Source organism: Genypterus blacodes, unplaced genomic scaffold (assembly GCF_046128005.1).
Source record: "Genypterus blacodes isolate CSIRO-AG114 ecotype Tasmania unplaced genomic scaffold, CSIRO-AGI_Gbla_v1 ptg000037l_1, whole genome shotgun sequence".
Lineage (NCBI taxonomy): Eukaryota > Metazoa > Chordata > Actinopteri > Ophidiiformes > Ophidiidae > Genypterus > Genypterus blacodes.
Window position 1 is genome coordinate 1,959,494 of NW_027466850.1, and position 19,689 is coordinate 1,979,182.

General features: G+C 42.4%; 1 protein-coding gene across 1 annotated transcript in view; it reads right to left on the reverse strand.

Moving 5' to 3' along the window:
* Positions 1-488: 488 nt before the first annotated feature.
* Positions 489-19,689, reverse strand: part of rnf123 (ring finger protein 123) — an 86,579-nt gene continuing 67,378 nt past the window's right edge. Inside the window, exons 38-40 of the mRNA XM_076147279.1 lie at positions 14,217-14,311; positions 4,561-4,646; positions 489-2,708 (exon numbers count right to left, since the gene is read on the reverse strand). Coding sequence (XP_076003394.1) covers positions 2,609-2,708; positions 4,561-4,646; positions 14,217-14,311 — 281 coding nt within the window. The 3' untranslated portion in view covers positions 489-2,608. The remainder of the gene's footprint in view (positions 2,709-4,560; positions 4,647-14,216; positions 14,312-19,689) is intronic.

Genomic DNA, 19,689 nt, shown 5'->3' on the forward strand with positions numbered 1-19,689 from the left:
GCTCTTATTCAGTGCAGATAAAGTTAAACTTAATTTTCGGGTCACCAAAATGTTTCAGATTCACTTTGCCCTTTAGAACAAAACTGTGTGTGTGTGTCCTCTTGCTGCTGCTGCTGTGAGTCTGTGGATGTAGCCTGGAGCAGGTACTGTATCTCCAAAAGACATCAAGTGCACAGTGACAGGGTTTCTAAGTCATTTCCTCACCAATATATATGCATGTAGGGATAAAATGTTCCCTATTAAACTGCCGTCACAAAACATAAAAGCAAGAAAAGACAGTGAAGTTAAACAAGATGTGAAGATGCAGAGGAAACACTTGCAGCAGCACATTCTCTTACACATGCTCGTTCAATTAGCCGGCCACTTTCAGGTTGAATAACAAGTTTCGCCCATGATTATATGACACATTTTATTACAACAAACTCCAGCACCATAAGTTACATTGAGGTTAAAGGAGAAATGCCCTTTCTATCCATTTTGATTGAACGTCTTGAGTTCAGGCTTCATGTACGAGGAGAGAAACGTGCAACACTTGAATCATATTGGTTTCACAGGTTTCCATTCAGCAGATTATGAAAGTGGAGGGTTGGGTGACTGTACAATATTTATGTATTTGTGTGTGTGTGTGAATGTGACTGTATACAATATGTGCATATACGGAAAAGCGCCAAACCAAGTATTTAGAAGAGTGAAAGTTCTGTTTTATAGTTGCAGTTCTAATGGCTGTAGACCTTCTCCCTGGTAGAAATGTGTTATTACACAGTGTGTTTCATGTATACAGTACATTGGGTGTGTGTGTGTGTGTGTGTGTGTGTGAGTGAGTGTTTGTGTGTGTGCAAGAGCTGTGAAAAAACAGAGTGAGTGTGCATAAGTAGGGTGAGGTATGGGGTTGTTGTTCCCTGCCTGTGTGTTTGTGTTTGTGTTAGAGGAAAAGGTGATGTGTGTATGTGTATGTGTGTGTGTGTGTGTGTGTGTGTGTGTGTGTGTGTGTGGACATGCTTGCCATCATGCTCATGCAAGACTGTGTGTGTGTGTGTGTGTGTGTGTGTGTTGTGACATGTAGAGGTGAAGTGCTGTGCTAATATGACAGCTACCTATCAGACCCAAGGACACCACTGTCCTCTCATAAACAATTCTATTTTCTATTGAGGAGTTATGGGACCATCTTGTTGTGTATGTGGTGTGTATGAGTGTGTGTGTGTGTTGTACCGAGTCTCTGTTCTCCTGTAATTTGTCTCCGTCATGAGCTTTTGCACCCACACTGCGCCCTTTCTTGCTTGGTTGCTGTTCTCCTATCACCCAGATCGGCCAATCACAAAGTTTGTCCCACCTCAGACGATAACATAACTCTTCACATGTTGATTTATAAACACGGGAGCTCAAAGTCACTGCAAACTCAAGACACCCCGACGCTGAAACTATAAAACAAACTGCACATTGCCTGAAGAGAAAAAATCTGTGTAAAGAAATGACCCAAAGATATTAATACATATATATATATATACTGTATATATACATGCAGCAGCCAGTTCATTAGATACACCTGTACAAGTTAGAGATGATAGCAGTAAGAAGATAAGAAATAAGCATACATATTAACAAAGGCGTTATCTTTACATTACAGTGAGAATAAAACCAAAACCATTAATATAAATATTTCTTGACTCTTGAGTGCCGCCGCCACCACCAACATTTCCCAGAGTTCCATCTGTCCGTGTTAGATTGACACCTGTGTGACACGAGCGTACAGGCGTATCTAATAAAGTGATCGCTGGCTGTATACAGATGAAGATCAAACTCTTATTAATGAAAGGAGTTAATGATTAGGCTGGTTATTGATATACCTAAGTATGTGCTCAGGTCAGATACATGATGTTAACATGGTGTTGGACCTGTGGATCATTCAGTCACATGGATCTGATGAAGGTTTCAGTCACAGCCAGCAGGAAGTGACGCCTGATCATTCCTGTTTTGCTCCATTTGTAAAATCTGTCCCCGGGCTTTTAGTCTTAAACATCTCAGTGAATATCCATATACTGCACACGGTTATAGTCACATACACTCTCATGCAGATGTGTTCTTACATTTCTCCCATTGTTTCCTTACATTACTTCCTTCCACCTCTGCATCTGTGCCACATACCTCAGGTTTTTTGTGACGTTCCTCTTTGTGTTGAATTTGGGACTTGGCATCAAAATATGAACGGCGGCCGCTCTCCATTATAGCCGTTTATCAGTTAAAATCCATGTTCACTAGTTTTTGAATTCCATAATGATCCGTGATAATCCATGTGTGAGTCTTAACGCAGATTCAATTTATTGGTTTTCTTTGGTTAGAGGCAGAGATAAAAGAGGAAGTCCTGTGGATTACAGTGTGTTGTTCAATCTGTACATTTCCAAAGATGAACACAGTCACGCTCACCTCACCCTCGTCTTTGGGTCGACTGATATGTGGTCTGATGTTCGGTGTGCATGACGCGTTGATAAGAGTTGGGATGTGTGTGTGTGTGTGTGTGTGTGTGTGTGTGTGTGTGTGTGTGTGTGTGTGTGTGTGTGTGTGTTTGTGTGTGTGTGTGTGTGTATGTGTGTGGTAGTCCCCTGGTTGTGTGTTAGGAGCTGGCAGGCTTGCTGTAGTCCTCCACTCCGGTGATGGTGGCCTTGCAGAAGAAACAGTCCTTGTTGTTCATCAGATGCTGGTTGATGCAGGCTCTGTGCAGAGAGGACACACACGTCAGAATTATAATGATTCTTTACTCACATTGCTAAATATTCCACGTCGGTTACGCTAGAGTCAAATTACTTGATTGACTGAGCAAATGATGTTCTTCGTGCTGAGCAAACAGAACATCTCTCAGTTCTGCCACGTGTGAGTAAGAACTCATCTTTGTGTTTTCTAAAGCAAGATGTCAATGTTTCCAAAATGCTTTCTGGACGTCAGACAAAGCTGCCGAAACAACAAATCGACGATATTTGAGATATATTATCTGTCACTCGATAGTATTTGATGATGACACACACTGTTTCATGCATTTCCTATAGTGAGTAGATGCTGTTTGAGGAGGTAGAATAATAGATCACTGGTGCCTCCAGATTTGATCGATCCTGATTGATTTAACAAAACCTAATTGACCGGATGATATTTGCCAAACGGATGGCAAATATCAATATAGTTTCAGTGTTGGCCAACTTGGTGCCTGTTGATGTAAGACAGGTGGGCCAGTAGATTAAAGTAAGACCTGAGGTGGAGACAGAGACTAAAGGGCACAGCAGAGAGATGACTGATGGGGGACATGTAGTAAACAGGACCAGGAGTAAGACAGGATGTCTGGGCGGAGGGGAGAGGGGAAGCAGATTACGATCGGCTCACGTCAGGAATGCTTTACTCCCGCTGCGTGACAGCTCCTTCAATCAGGAGCGGAATAATCCATACAACCGCTGAGCCGGCAACTTAACTAAGCTAAATCAGGAGCCCCTTCAGTATAACATGAAATATGCATTGAAATATGAGTTGGTCCGAGGCGTGTGAGAGACCTGTCCAGAGCTAAGGAGAGGTTTGGCCACGATCAGCAGGAATCAAACAGCTGACTCGCACCATAACACACACACACACACACACCTAAGGCACGCGTACTGTATCTAAACACGTGTGTGTGTGTGTGAGTGTGTCTGTGTGTGGCAGCGATTCAAGGACTGCTGTGAAAAAAAGGAAAGAACTTCAGGATGCCTACATCCATCTTTGCTCCGCCCCCTTCTCCCCACTGTGTCAGTCTGTTTGGATCGAAGAAAGAGTCCAGTCAGCACAGAGACTCCAGGGGGCAGCACCCAGGGAGTGAGTGATGGCCATCAGAGTAGAGAGTCATCATGAAAACTCTACTGCGGTGATCGGTGTGTGTGTGCGTGTGTGTGAGGAAAACCTTGATGGAATAAATCAGCTTCTTTGTTGTGATTCTATGCATTTCCATCAGTGAACATGAATCATTTATTTAATAATCTATAACAAATGGCAAAGTGTGGAGGGCTGCACTCCGCTCTAATCTACCCACAGCACATCTGTGCTCGTGCTGGAGAGAATAACAGACCTGAAGAGGGAACACACTGTGTCGTCTACATTGCTGTGTTTACTTTTGAGGTTTTTCAGCCGCATGTAAACAGAGATGAGGAAGAGTCGCTTTCCTCTGCATAAATCATCGCCCATTTACCAAGTCAAACACTACAGTTATCAAACACAATCACAGCCTATGGAATCAAACCCTCCAGGGCTTTAGGTTGTCCTTCAACACTGAAACTCTCTTTAAACTCCCATGACAGGGATCATCTGCCTTGCTGGGGTGTCCTTGAGCAAGACACAGAATCCCCCACCAGCATAAGACCTTGTTCAAGCTCAAGCTACGTCTGCGGTAAAAGGAGAAGTATTGATAGACGGGACTGCATGGAATTAATTAATTAATTAATAATTAAGAGTGAGGTGATGGAGGTCAAATTCAGTAGGCTGTTTGCGCAGCATCATTGAGAGGGTTGTGTGTGTGTGTGTGTGTGTGTGTGTGTGTGTGTGTAGACTCACTTGCAGGACTTGTGTGAGCAGGGCTTGAAGACGGCAGAGATGGAGTGAGCGTAGCAGATGGGGCAGAGGTCTTCCTCACTGGTTGGCTGGAAAAAAAAATAAAAAACAATTAAGTTTGACTTCAGACTAACTAAGGACATTTATTCAAATGATGAACTGAAGTGCAGGATTTCCATCTGTGCCTCTGTTTGCTTTTGTGCTTCTACATTTCAGTGGCAGCTGTACTTTTTACACCACTTTACCTCATAGTAAGGTAAAGAAACAGAATATTACTTTTGCTGGTTGATAACTTCACATTCCGGCCATTGTTTCTCCAATTTTGATGATATACTCCAAAATTAAAGACACAAATTTGTTCACATTGACGGCATCAGCATGAATAATTACCAGATACTTTGTTAATCCATCAGTTAATGTAAATGTGTCTTTCCTGACTTTGCTGTTGGGGTCACCTCTGTTTGTGTCACAACGCCTCAGTGCATTATGGGATTCTGAGCTCACACAAGTCTCCAGGGAAGCAGAATAGCCTGAGGGTGGAGCGCCGCCATCACACCCCCACTTCACACTCGCTCCCTTTTTCCTGCATACATGTTAAACTCTGTGATCTCTCCTCACTTTTGCTTTCCTCTGGTCTTCCCACATCTCCACTCATCCACGTCTCCGTCTGACGGTCGGCTCTAAAATTCATGTTTGACTTCACGCTCAAGTTCACGTATCTTTCCTCAATAGATCATAATTTCTCACATCTATCCCTTCTTTTTCATTTGCTGTAATCACACAGCATGTTGTCACCGCCCAATCAACACCTGAATCTTCCTCTTCTCTCCTCTTCTTCTCTCCTTCAATCCCCCCCTGCCGTCCTCCTCCACACCACCTCTCCTCTTACACAAACATATAGGTAGCTGTCAAAATGCAGCAGAATGTAAATATATTGCTGTGTTTTTACCTTCACTACTTGCTTAATGATTTACTGACGGACAAAGAGACCTTGAAACAGGTCTGCATGCTTTCAAGGAGGAAATAAATAATGCAAGTTGATTAAAAATACTCAAAATGTCTCTGTAAAATGAGCTTCGCCCCTTCAACCTTCTAAACTCTCACGCTGTCTGCACACTTCTCCCACTTTCCCAAGCTGTCTTCTCCTCTGGTTTACCTCCTATGTTGTCTTGACACCTCTTTTTCTCTCTCCTCCAGCCTTGTCCCCCGACTGTCTTTCATTGTCTTGGTGACATGTCATTAGCAGTACCCTTGACACATCCGCGTTCGACCTTCCTCACTCCAGTTTCTCTATCAGTTCTCTTTTCTTCTCTCCCTCCACCTCCTCCTAATCCCCTGCTCTCAACAAAAATCAATGTTCGGTTCTTTTACCGATTCTGCCTTCAGTTTTCCTTTGGTCTGAGTTCAATCCCCATTTTCAACTCCTTCATCTCTGTCTTGACTAGTGATTTGGTCTCTTAGGTGCTCGATAGCTGCACTTTTTCACCACAGTCTCACAGTCAATGACTCCGTTCTCTTCGTTCACCCTTTCTCAATTTGCATTGACATTTTAGCCAGGAAAACGTACAATGTATAAGAAGGTAATGGTTTGGAGAATGTTGATGGACGAGGAGGAGGAGAATGAGTCAATATCGGACTTGTTCTCCTGAATTAACCTCCAATCTAAAAGGCAATTTGCTCTTGTTCCTCTTCCTGTCTCCTACACTATAAAAGCACAAGCTGCAACAACTGCGGATGAATTTTAAACAATGTATGGTTGAAAGCTTGTATGCGGTACAACCTCACCACTTCAATAGAAAGGCATGCTTTGGTTCTTCACAGATCCATTGACCAATTTTGACCAAGGCTGTGGTCTGTTCCATAGTTTTGACACTTTTCTCACAAATTCTTTTTTCCGTTTCCACCATCGGCTTGCTTTTCCCTGAGAGCAGCACTCCTCTTAGCACACACACTCCACCCTGCCACCTCTCATCTGTGTCCCCTTGTCAGTCTGTTGGTTCTCCAGAGAGCTCAGTGTGTGTGACTTCCTCTCTCCCACCTGCTCCTGCCCGACTGCTGCTCCTTTTCCCCTTCAGACTCACTTACTTCCACCTGAACCTTCTCCATGCTGCTCCCCTTCTGCCTCAGCTAACTGACGCCTTCCCACCTCTTCCCGTCGAGTGCTTTCTGCTCCTTCTCGTCTCCTTCTGAGATCTCAGTGTGAAGCTGTCATTTTGCTCCCGTCTGATCCCTGCCCACCTCCCACAGACGCCACACGTTGCTATACTTAGACCAGTATGAGTCCAAAACATGCATACATGGAGATTTGGCTAAATATTACAGGGGAATTTCAGGGCTATTCAGAGATCAGATACTGGGTAGCTCCCTTCATGTCAAGGCAGCTAACCAGAGAAGCCCTGAACTGAACACAGTGACTTGAAGTGCAGTACTGCTTCGTAAGCTTTATGTCAAATTCAGAACAATCTGCAACCAAGTCCCATCCTTGCCACTCTGAATCTGCTTTGCCTGGAGAAATTAATCATCCAAATCTCAATCTCAGAATACACTGGCGGACTGGCAGAGATGTGATGGTTTTGCCAAACAGCCTCGATGATTACGGCTTTACTTTTTGACACGTTCAAATAAAAAGGCAGGATTTAATCCATTTTTTTTCCTTACGGTCAGTTTTTCCACACCATTGCCGATCTGCAGCTCTGGCCGGGTGCTCCTTGTTCTCATCTTCCTGATCAAAGCTCTATTTGTATTTACTATAGTTTTCATTTCCTGCATGACTCTTTGGAAATCTTGTAAACGAGATGTGCTGACACCGACGCAAGTGCAGCTAGTTCAAGCCGATAGCAATTCTCCACGTCTTTGCTTGAATCATTGTCCGCCTGAGCTCTGAGCAGCCCTTTGTAGAAACCCTCTGGCTCCAATCGTTTCTTCACTTCTCCTCTTTATTTCCTTTAAATCCCCTTTTAAATCTATCTTTAACTCAAACATTAGTGCTAATTCCTCCCCTTTGTCCGTGACATTTTCCTCCTTGTCTCCTTTGTGAACCCCATCCTGTATATTTTCTGACCCTCTGAGCTCATTCTGCCTGTCATTTCATTAGTAATTTGTCATTTCAAGTCTGGAACATTCACACTGAAGATTGTTAATGATCTCTTCATTAAGCCGGGAGAAAATTAAACTGATTACAAAACAAACACCATAAATTTGCACTCGGTAAACAGATCAAAGTTGTGCTGCATTAAAAGCGATAATAATCTCATATATATTGCTGTGTTAGAACCTACCAATACAATCCAGTAGTTACCAAAATGTCCAAATGCGAACATTATTGTGTCAACATTTACCAAGATAAGCAATACAACTTTCTCCTTCCTTCACTTTCATGACCTTGCCTCTTGTGTGTGGGTTCCAAACAAGGAGGTGGAAACTACCTTACTTTACTTTTGTTTTCTCTCTCCCTCCTCGTGTTTAAAAGTTGTTTTTGTCCATGTGTCCATTGTGTACGAACGTCCTCTATCACACATAATTAAACTGAAGTCTGAGGCTTGTGGAAGGTTGAGGAACTTGTGAACATGAAAACCTGGAGCGTTTATGCAGCTGTGTGTTTGTGTGTGTGTGTTACTGTGCTTGATGCAGTATCTGGCTCTAGGCAGTCTTGTCAGGTATTGATAAGTGACCTTTAAGTCTTGGAGCCTGTGGGAAATCTTCTAATTTCCAGATGTGTTTGCTCACTACAGAGACCTGTGGATCTCCTGTGGCAGTGATCAGTGCTGAGTCACAGACAAATGACAGACATTAGTGTCATCCATCTGGGACAAACTGATAGACCCACTAAAGCAGTGACACCTGACCGGCCGAGGCTGCACATTCACTTCGCATCCAGACTCTTATTCAGAAACAAGCCTTGACTTTATACGTCTGGTGGCAAAATAAATGGAGTTTCATAAGGGAGGGAGATTGTGTAGCACTTTGCATCAGTGGCAATGTTCTCAGCAGAGGAATATACACATAGAGAGATGACTAAAGCAGAGTTCAGAGAGGCTGTCAAGTGCAGGGATAAACTAAACATCACAACACAATCTGTTACAAGCAGAGAAGAAATACTGAGGGAGAAATTCACAAGGAAGCTTGTGTCAGGTTGTGTCAGTGTTGAAGCATCTGTGGGGCCGTGGCTCCTAATGGCTTAGAGAGAGTAGGGGGACTCAATCAGGACAGGGGTTGTGTGATTAGTCTTGGTCTCCGTGGAGCCACAAAATCATCGGAATGCTGAAACTGTGGGTTGATGAGGGAAAGGTGCTCCGTCTGGAGTGAGCTGGGTGTTGCCAAAAATAAAGGTGTGCAATTTCTGCTGAAGGACGGGGGAAAATATAAAGAGCACAAGAGGAGTAAACACAGGAAACAGATGATCGGGGTAAAAAGAGAAGGAGGGGACTTGTGACAGATGCAACAGGTAAAGAATCAAAAGTTGTAAAAGTATTGAAAAGAAAGAAAAGTTAACTGCAAAATACATTAACGGTCAAACTCTGTCTCTGAAATGGAGAGCAGTGTGACATCTGGGTCAGACAGGTCAGGCCAACTGATGATAGAAAATGAAGTTTAAAATTTCATGTGGCAAAGTGCACATAATTTAATATACAGACATTGACTCCAGTTTTTTTAGTCGGGTCAAAAGAAAGGGCCAAGATGATCCTCTGAGGCTGAACTCTACCAAACCTGAAAGGATCCACAGCCAAAGCTCATAATGTGATTTTGTGCTCTAATTTATAAAGATAACGCAGACTAAGGAAAATGTTTTGATAAGTTTGTATGGCTACTTGTTCAGCTTTAAAAAAACAATAATAATAAAATAAAAAATAAGTCTTTAATAAAAATGTTTTCTCTAATTTCCTTTTTTCCCCCTTTTGTACTCTATTGATTAAGACAAGCTTCAATAAAACATAAACAAATAATAAAAAAAATTAAAGTTCTTAAGCTTGCATTTCACATTGTGTGAATTTGGAGCAGGTGCATGTTCAGTAGGGGACTTGAGTATGAGTGTGGGTGTGTGGAAGTGTTGTGAATTGTGTGCGCACGCATGTGTGTGTGTGTGTGTGTGTGTGTGTGTGTTTGAGGCTCTGCACTGTGGAGGCAGATATGAGTCAGGGAGGTTCTGCACTGGAAAATAAGTCTGCATCACTGCAAATCATGTAGTGATTACATAGAGATTCCCCTGAGCTCAGTCTGCCCCGTCCAGCTGTGGATGTCAGTCTGGATGAACTAAAAGGGCAGAGAGGAGGTTGGATTCATAAATAAAGATTATTAAAAAGGGAAAACAATCCTTTGGATGAAATGGACTGACCGTGAAAAAGGGAAACCTCTAAAAATTGCTGTATTTGCCATTTGAGTTTACAACTTACTGGCACAGTGAATGCATCAGATCAGATTGGGTCGGTTTTAGGAACTGTGAGGTCATTTAGTTATATCAGCCAGGTATTAACACACACATGGCCAGAGAGAGGGATTCAACACCAGAGCGAGTGTGTAACAAAATACCAGCAGCTTTAATACACCTTTGCTCATTTGCGCCAGCTTTTCGGAAATTTCATGAAGAACTGACCACCGCTAATTGCGTGACATTCAACAGAATACATAATTAGGTACATTTATATCCCTTAAATACATAAAGGAGAGAAGCAACCCTTGGGATGACTCATGGTCATGCAAACTGTACATCCGGGCCCCTGCACCTGTTGGAGACATAACACTCATGTGCTCCAGGCCAACGCAAGAGGCTTAGTACATCTGTCCCACAGTGTGTTTGGCTTTGTGAATACGTAGAAACATCAGCACAATGGTCTCTGTTCTCTAACAAACCCACTGGGCACCATGACTGAGCCAAAAATCTGGTTTTATGGCAGTGTGGGGTGACCGTGCTGTCCATGCAAAACCGGACAGCTGCTACTGCACCAAGAGGTGAAGAGACCATGGAGCAGATGGTGGAGTGTTAGTTAAGCATCACACCTCCCATCTGCATGTTAACCTCCCCACTGGTGGCCATAGAGTGTATGTGCTGGGTGCTTGTTAAAAATAGGCCATCTTGTCACGTGACTAAATGGTTCTGTATCTGGATGGCAGAAAACAAGATGGGATGACAGGATTGCTCAGATTCAGCGCACGGAAAAAAGAAAGTGAACTCTCCAAAGAACGAGAACGAGGACCGAGTAGACGAAGTTGCGGCGATGAAATCGTTTTTAAAAAGTTGTCACATTTCCCTCTCTGTTTCTACATCTATACAGATCAACCACCCTGGCAGCGCCTCGTCAGAGATAAACAACAAGGTGGGAGACTCGGAGCAATTAGTGTGTGATTATCAGCAGCATCTCTTTCCGACATGGCGCTGCTGTCATCTCTACCTTTGAGCTGCTTTAGATTTGACACAGATCCAATTAAATGAAAGCCCTTTGATGGGAAAAGCACTGGGACACTTTGTCTCGCCTCTTCCTCCCCCGATCTCACCCGGGCCCAGTTTCTACACTGACACTAAAGAATACAGGGACACTTACAAGAGGCTCAGTGTATTGCTTCACTGATTTTGACAGACATTTACAGTACATCTTATATAAAAGATGAATTCTAATGAAGATGGTCGACTATCTTAACCGACCATCTTCATTTGTAGATTGAGACACACACAGACACACACACACACACAAACAGTACTGATATAACAATGCAATTATGAAAGGTCACCTGTAGTTTGAAAGCTAACAGCGGCTTTCTCTGGGCCATGGTCATAAAGAAAACCAGCTGGATACAGATTGTGTCTGAGGAGAGTAATTGCTTTTCTGCCTTCGGCAAAACTTCTCCTGGTGAAACTCTCTTTCAAAGAATTAATAAAAAAGTAGGGAGCGAGTCAAACAAAAGTGAGTGCAGTTTGTTAACAGATTTACTATCAGGGGGTGTTCTTGTGCCCAGCAGTGGGTTCAAAGCCAGTTTCTAAGCATCAGGTTTTGATTGGGAGGTGATGGGACCTGCACACTGCACCACCCTGAAGCCAAAACAAGAGCCGGTGCTCCACCGAGAGCCTCCTACTACCCATCAACACACACAGGCATGAGCTTGTGTGCCTCCTACTGATCAGCTTCACATTTGTGTCGATGCGCAACAGTAAAATCGTCATCAACTCATTAAGAAAATATATGAAGTTGTATTCGGATATAACAATCCTGTCCAAATTCTGAAATAACTAGTGAAATAAACCAATGAGGTTGAACATGCGGCGCACAACCTGTTTTGGTCTGCGACGCTTTAGCAGATTCAACAGAAAGGTCAAAGCATTGTTAGTCATCAGACACCAGTGTGCTGCTTCTTCCTGTTTAACAAATGCATACACACCCTGACTTTGCTTTGTTTGTTTTTTTACACACACACACACACACACACACACACACACACACACACACACACACACACACACACACACACACACACACACACACACACACACACACACACACACACACACACACACACACACACACTCTGCTGGTCTTCTCTCCTCTACTCTTTATCTGCTCCTCTTCCTCCTCCCATCTATCTATCCCAACCATCAGCCTCCTCTCTATTTAGAAGGAAATCATTGGAGCTTAAAGCCTGGCACTGTGGATGTGGTTGCCTAGACATCCCAAGCTGTTGTCTTGGCAAGCATAAGCAAACAAAGTGAAGGACTGTGTGTGTGTGTGTGTGTCTGTGTAATGTGGGCAATAAGAGTGCAAAATGTTGATGAATATGTGTGTGACTGTGCACACAGTCTTACTGTCTATGGAAACGTTTGCACAAAAGAGCAATTAGACAGCAGCACCTAACCAAGCTGACAGGTTTTCAAACAGGCTAATGATTTAATAACACGCTGGCAGCTGAAGGTGCCATCCACGGCACTGTCACAGGAATTAGTGCCTTGTTGGAGAGACAGGCACCAGGGACACTTCCTCCCTCTCACTTCTTCCCTCTGCACGTCCATCTTTTGCTCATCCTTCTTTTGGGCCCTCTCTGCTGCCTCTCTTTTGTCTGTATGTTCATGCCCTTTGCTTCTCTTCTATGAGACCTGAGTAAGGAAAAGGCTTAGGAAATGTGCCCAAGGTGTGCGCTGACTGTGAATAATGAAGAAAAAAAGACTGGGGAGAGAGAATCTGTCTGCGAGTCCTGCTGAACACGCAGAAAGTCGACCTTACTGCTCATCCTTCCCCCGACTCCATTAATGATGTCTGAATAACAAATGATGTGTGTTTCGGAGTGCAAAACTAAACACATACAGGTAATACACACCATATACACAGCAGTGCAGCTCTCCTCCCCTCCCCAAAAATGGATCATTTGAACATCTTTCACTCTATAATGAAAGGTTGCTGGACTGTCATAAAAGAAGAGGAGCCTCTGTGGCGTCACTGATGGATCTTTTACAAAGCTCAATCTAATCCTTTAATAACTGCTGCTACAGATCGTGAAATCTGATTAGGAGTTATCTTTCACTCAAGAAAAGACCAGCTGTGAATCTTCTGTGCCCCTCATATCTACACTTGTCAGGTTCCAAAACCCTATTGATGTGTTTGATCATTGGATAGTGATGGTTGGCTTGATGATATACACTTGGGTTAGGGTAGCAGCTGCAGTGTACATATACATATTTTGAACTTGGATTGAACCATATACTAAGCAGGAAGGACAATTACCAGAAACAATCATATAAAATTTAAATTCAAGCACTACGGCCTTGAAGCAAAAAGACAACACCAAGCAATTCCACAGTCACTGGGCAGGGGTATATTTTCCAGTCATGCAGCAAAACCTCATGGAGGACATTCACCGGACATTAGAGTGCCTGCACTTCCCCACCTCAAACCAAGGACGAGGAGAGAGGAAACGCTCTGTCAGAGAGCCATTGGTGGGTTTCGTGGAAGCAGTCCCCTCACCTTCTGACTCACTGCACTTAAACTCTGTTTGGCCTCGCAATAATAGTAGCAGCATCATCCCTCCTCCACATCTAGTGTCCGTCAATGCCGAACCCTGCATAGTCCGCTCCACTCTGGTATTCTCACACTAAAGTCACCACTGTACACTATTTACATACTGGTTCTTTGAGGATGATGTAGCAGAAAATACCCCAAGTGATTTATTCAAGTTTGGTTCTTTTCTCTTCCATCCCTCCCCTTGCTTCCTCCATCCCCATCAATAATACATAATTTCTCTGGCTGGTTTCGTTCTGCGGTGTAGTCTAAAGTTGAGAGCAGAGGATCAGGTTCCCACAGTGGAGAGGGAGAGCAGGACAGCCCGCAGAGGAAATGGCTTTCTCCAGATCATCACACTCTGCAGGTTCACTCTCAAGGGCAACAACATCACTCTGTGTGAAATGTGTTGTTGTCCAAAGTGTCGAGTAAAGTTTTCCGTAAATCAGATTCTTTAAGACTCTTTCGTACTCATAACCAAGCAGCTATGTGCACTGTTCTATGTAATGCTGTTGTTGACGTTAGTACCTACAAATCAAATCTCACTCAGACAAACTCTTCTATATTTATCCACCATCCTGACATCCTTTCTGCTCACATGTTTCAGGTCAAAAGACAGTCAGGAACAAGATGAGCAGCATGAACATGTGTCTTTGTTTCTGTAGACCTGCAACTTGTACTTACAGCTGTGCTGGCAGCCGCCTGTTTGGATTCTTCTGTTAGGAATGACAACATTCGCTCCACCTTCTGTTTTTCCTCGTCGCTGATATAGTCGGTGTCTGTTGGCGCAGAATACAGGGACACACAAGAGCACACATGTTATTATGAGGTTCTTCGATTGGAACCTAAATCTTGTTTTCAAGGGAAACCGTCCATAAAAACAAATTCATAAATGAATGAATGAACAAAATATGAATATGCCAAGATCCATATCTGGAAAACTGACCCAGTCTGTTCGTATCTGTAATCATTGCTATGTAAAATGAAACTACAGCTGACATGACAGAGTGCTTACAAATGACATCAGGGAAACACTGCGCTCACATTTAGCGATCTTATTACAAACTCAAGCTCTAAAAATAAAACACAAAGGCAAAGGTGAAACAAAAGTATGTCACTGCTATCCAGTTTCTTTTTCTCAGGCAGAATTCAGAAAAGGATAATCTAATTGACAATATTTATTTCATGTGTCTTGTTCTTCTGGGCAAGATATTATTATGAACCACTCAACTAGAGCAGGAATGGTGGTGGTGGTGGATCAGTAATGGGTAAACATTTTGCATTTATCTAAGTTGGCAGTTATCTTAGTGTTAAATGTGAGTAAAAATCAGATAAACCAAAAATATCAAGCAGGAAACAGAGGCAGCATTAAGTGGTTGGATCTCTTCTTTCAGTGAAGCAGAGCAGAGGTGAAATGTTTTGACCATTAGCTGACAGTAGGGATTTTCCACTCTAACAATGAAAAGGTTTTGGTCCTTTTATGAGGAGTTTCTGTATTTGGACAGAAGGAATTGTTGGCAAAGTTCTGCAATTTAAAGTTTACTTCTGCCTTTGAACAGCTTTAGGCCCCTGTGACAGTCCATCTTAGGTTGCTCAGTGATAGAAACTAGAACCCAGCTTGGAGTTCCATCAGATGAGAGTAATACATATTCATGAGGGATGATGTTTTTTCTGGTTAACCTCCCGAAAACTGTTGAAAAGGTTGCTTATATAAAATGTATAACTGAAAAAAAAATAGAATCTAACTCTTATGTTCCTCCACAACCTTGGTGGAGGTAATTAGGACGTTCAATCATTCTCCATAGCCACTTATCCTCTCAGGGTCAAAGGGGGGCTGGAGTCAATCCAAGCCGTCACCCGGAGGCAACCTACGCAAACACAGGGATAACATGCAAACTCCGCACAGAAAGGACCTGGCTGGGAATCGAACCTACGACCCAGACTGTGAGGCAAGAGCCGCCCAATTAGGGTGTTTCATATGCAAATGTGTGACTGGTGTGACTGAATGCAAATTCACACACATTCAGAGACACACAGAGAGAAATGCAGAGACAGACCGAGATAAAAACACGGTGGCCTTGTTGGAAGATTAAAGGCAGCGGCCTATTTGAGAAGGAAGGTCAAAGAGGATGCCGGCAGCTTCTTAGGTATGGACATAACACGGACAATTTCCTGCCTCAAAACGTTACCAAAATGTGAAAGGACTTCACTAAATACACACAATTTTCACAAATCATTTGACTTATATAGTCCCACTTTAGCACTTAACTTGCCATCTCTGAAAGGGGCCCAAAGAAAGGAGGTCCACACTCCACACTCATCCAGGGCCACTTTCTTCCCCTTCATTTCACTCTCTCATCTGTGCTCTTCACTTTGCTGCTAATACCCTAAATGTATCTCCCCATACTTTCCTCCACCCACTTATTTACAAATGCTTACTTTTCCATCTCTTCAAACTTTGAAAAAACTGTTGTCATTGTTGACATCTCTCCTTCGCTGTTGTGACATTTTCTGACACTGCAATTTACAGCACATGGGACGTGGGCATTAAGTACAATTTTATTTGCTTTTATTCCATATCTACACAACAAATCAATTCTAAATTGCTTGCTCATTCAGTGCTGAAAATATCAACTTCTGTCACATAGGCTGTTGCCAACAACTGATAAAGTCAAGATCTCGCCCCTTTAGAATCTTTCTGCCAACTGGCTCCCTCCCTCCCTCCATACCATTTCCTCCTCTCTCTCTCTCTCTCATAATTCACCAACTCATTTGATGGCCTTCACTTTGTCTTTTTCCATTTTCTCCCTCTATCCACCCTCCCACCCCCAAATCGGACTGATCCTCTTTCAGCGTGGGAGTGGTGGAGCCCCAGTCTGGGCTGTGATATTGGCTTTTTGGATGGCTGCCATTTTGATCTGAAAGGAGAGGCTACTGCTGTTGCACATTATATCTGGATGCATTTGGGAAAGAATAAAAAAGGAGAAGGGAACAAGCAGACAGACATGAAAACACAACTGTAAACCCAAACATATGCAGGATTGATTAAGGAGATATAAAAATAATGAGACAAGACGACTGGGGCTTTCAAGAAAAGCCTCCTGAAATTGAACAGATGCTTGTTCTGCTCTGTATTTGGCATTTTACCAGCTCCTAGCACAAAGCTGAACGTTGTTAAAAACTGTATGTGTCAATTATGGACAAGTCTGTCTACCTTTACTGATTACAGAGTAATAACAGTATGTGAATCTGAAAAGAAATGCTATTTAAAATAAAGGTCCAGCTGTCCAATAGGTATAAATGCAGCTTCTGTACAATCTAAAGTAGAATTATGATGGATGGCTGCAATTTCATGCAGCACTTCTGATGGGTCCCAAAGATACAGTACGTCCTTTTGGAAAGGTCAAGGGTTAATGTGTTTGGGGGTTGTCAGGGTTTCGGCTGGTTTGCTTTATGCTAATTTGGATCCAACTTTTCAAAACCCACAAAGAAAAACAAAAGGTTTGTTTTTAGAATTACAGAGCACCATGTGGTCCTTCAGAAGAAAATGTGAGAAACAAAATAACACAGATTGACTGCAGGATGATTCAGGATCTGACCAATGGCTACATCTTTACTACAGCTCCTCAGACTAAGCCTGTTAAATAAGTATAGTGTCACTGTACACTGCAGTAATGCATTTCTTTGAGTAAGAGTTATAGCTCTAAAAAGATATTGGTACAGTAATTAAGTATGTGAACCAACAGATCTGGCAGAAGATCTAGAAGAAACTATTTTAAGCTACCAGTGTATGATAAACAACTAGAAAAAGCTTTGCAAGAGAAACTTGCAGACTAGCACACTGGCTGAACCCAGGAAGCAGATGTACGCACATATAAGTGTGTACGTGAGTAGAGTTGATCAAACAGGACAGTCGTGCATTTCCAAAAGATGAATTTAATGCAAAGTAGTGTTGCACTCCATCCACCCATATTTTGCCATTACAGATTCAAACTTAAAGAGAGATGCCAAATAGATGAATACGGGTGAGGTTAAATTAGACGTCCCAGTCAGTGATTTGTAACCATCAATACGCCCCAATTATATTTATCGCAAATATCTTGAAAATCTCCACTTTTTAATCAATCTCAACCACAAGTCAGCACTAAATACCATCTCTATCTGAAAGCATCAGTCATTTCTAAACCGGGACCCAAACCGTTGTGTTATGTAGTGATATTTACAGCACATGAAGACGAAGAGTAGTGGGACATTTAAAGCTCTCTGCTAATGTTCCAGTATTTTTAACACATCACTGTATACTACATGAATTTGTTTTAGAAAGTTCAGCTCAAATGTACTAATATAATTTGGACTGTATGTACCAACTTATACACACTGCATGACTGATCCATTCTCCTGCCAGGCGAGCAGGACTCAGAGCAGACAGCTTATATATCCTGTAATGTGATCATCTTCTGTGTTATTTCTCCTGATTTTTGGCGCAGCTCTCCTTAATATATGAAGGATAGAATCTATTTACTGTGTATGGTTCTTGCCAGGGTTTGTACACTTATTTCCCAATGGAAATCCAAAACTTTTCCATGCTTCTCCTTCATAATTTTTCTTTGTGTAATAAGTAGACTTGTTAAATGTTTAGTGCAGCTCATACATCCAACAAATCATGTGTCTTTAACTTTGGTTAGCCATAAACAACGTTTTTCAGCAGAACCAGGCATTATTAAAATGACATTTGCCAGTAATTACAACAATTACTGGGTTTTATTGCTGCCAGGGAGCAATCAGTGAATAAGTGAGAAGAGAGAAGGTAGACAACATCACTGGCTAAGATGATACAAGAGCGAATTAATAATAATATCTTCATTGTTTTCCCTTCATTGGGTTAAAGCTAAGTATACACAATTAAATATTTCTTATCCTAAACTTTTGGAATACTTCTCCATTTTCAACACATTTCCAAGCCTGGACAACATGTTTAAATTACTTTTCCAGGATTTTTCATCTCAGTTGGAACAAACTCCTTGACGACCCCAGATCCCCATAACTGTGTCTTCTTCTCAGAGCAGGCTCCGTTTCCTGGGACTTTAATTTACAAGCTTGGGTGTGTGAATTTTGTGTAGGTGTGTTTGTGACTCCTGCTGTACGCTTCGGGGTCATAAAAGCTGTGTGTGTGTCTCTTTTATGATTGGTTCCTTTATTGCCCGTTCTTTATGTGGGTCAGTATGTGGGGGTGTGGTGTTACACTACAGCTTACATAAAGCACCTGCTAGTACACATCTTAGATGAGTGTACACGTCCATAACAGGACACGCAGAGGGACTATATCAGGAGTTGGTAGTCATTGTTTCACCTTTGTGGATCAAATGGCTCGATTCTACGGATATTTTCTCGGTGTAAAACAGACGTGTGTCATCACGACAGCTCAGCTCTGCAATGACTTTGATTCTGTTTGGAAACAAAGTTAAGTATCATGACACTTTTTCTTATTTTTTATCCTCACCTCTACATATTCTCCATAGTGATACACAAACACACACACACACACACAGACACACAGACACAAAGACACACACACACACACCTTACTGCAGCTGACCTGCCTCACACAAAGGACACCACTTTCTCTGCGTGGACGTACATGTGTGGAACTGATGTGTGCGTTGGTTTGGCATAAAGGTCATTTGTTTTCCCACGCTACCGACATCCATTCATTATCACTAACGCCCACTCACACTGCTCCCTCAGTCAATCTGATCGCTGTTTTTTTTTGATTTTGTGCATTGATTCTTTCTCCAGGTGGTTCTGTCTTTATTTGTTGTTCTGCAAAACTAAATTATGATAAATAATATTTTGTGTGTATGCTAAGAAAGAGCTTAGTATTGTGACAAATATGAATATTAATTAGAAAGTGCAGTCACATTTCAGGGCTTATTAGTGAGGATTGATTAAATTCCTTTTTAAATTAAGAGACTTAGTAGACTTAAACATGAGTTGGAATGTGATCAATGTAGACGCTCTGCCATCTGATAATAATGAAGCTCATCTAAGTAAACAAATCCTGTTTTCCTCTGTGAAAGGACAGCAGCACTGGAGGGAAACTGACAATACAGCTCCACTCAGCCCTGACCAACGCTGACACACAAACTGGTATGCTGCT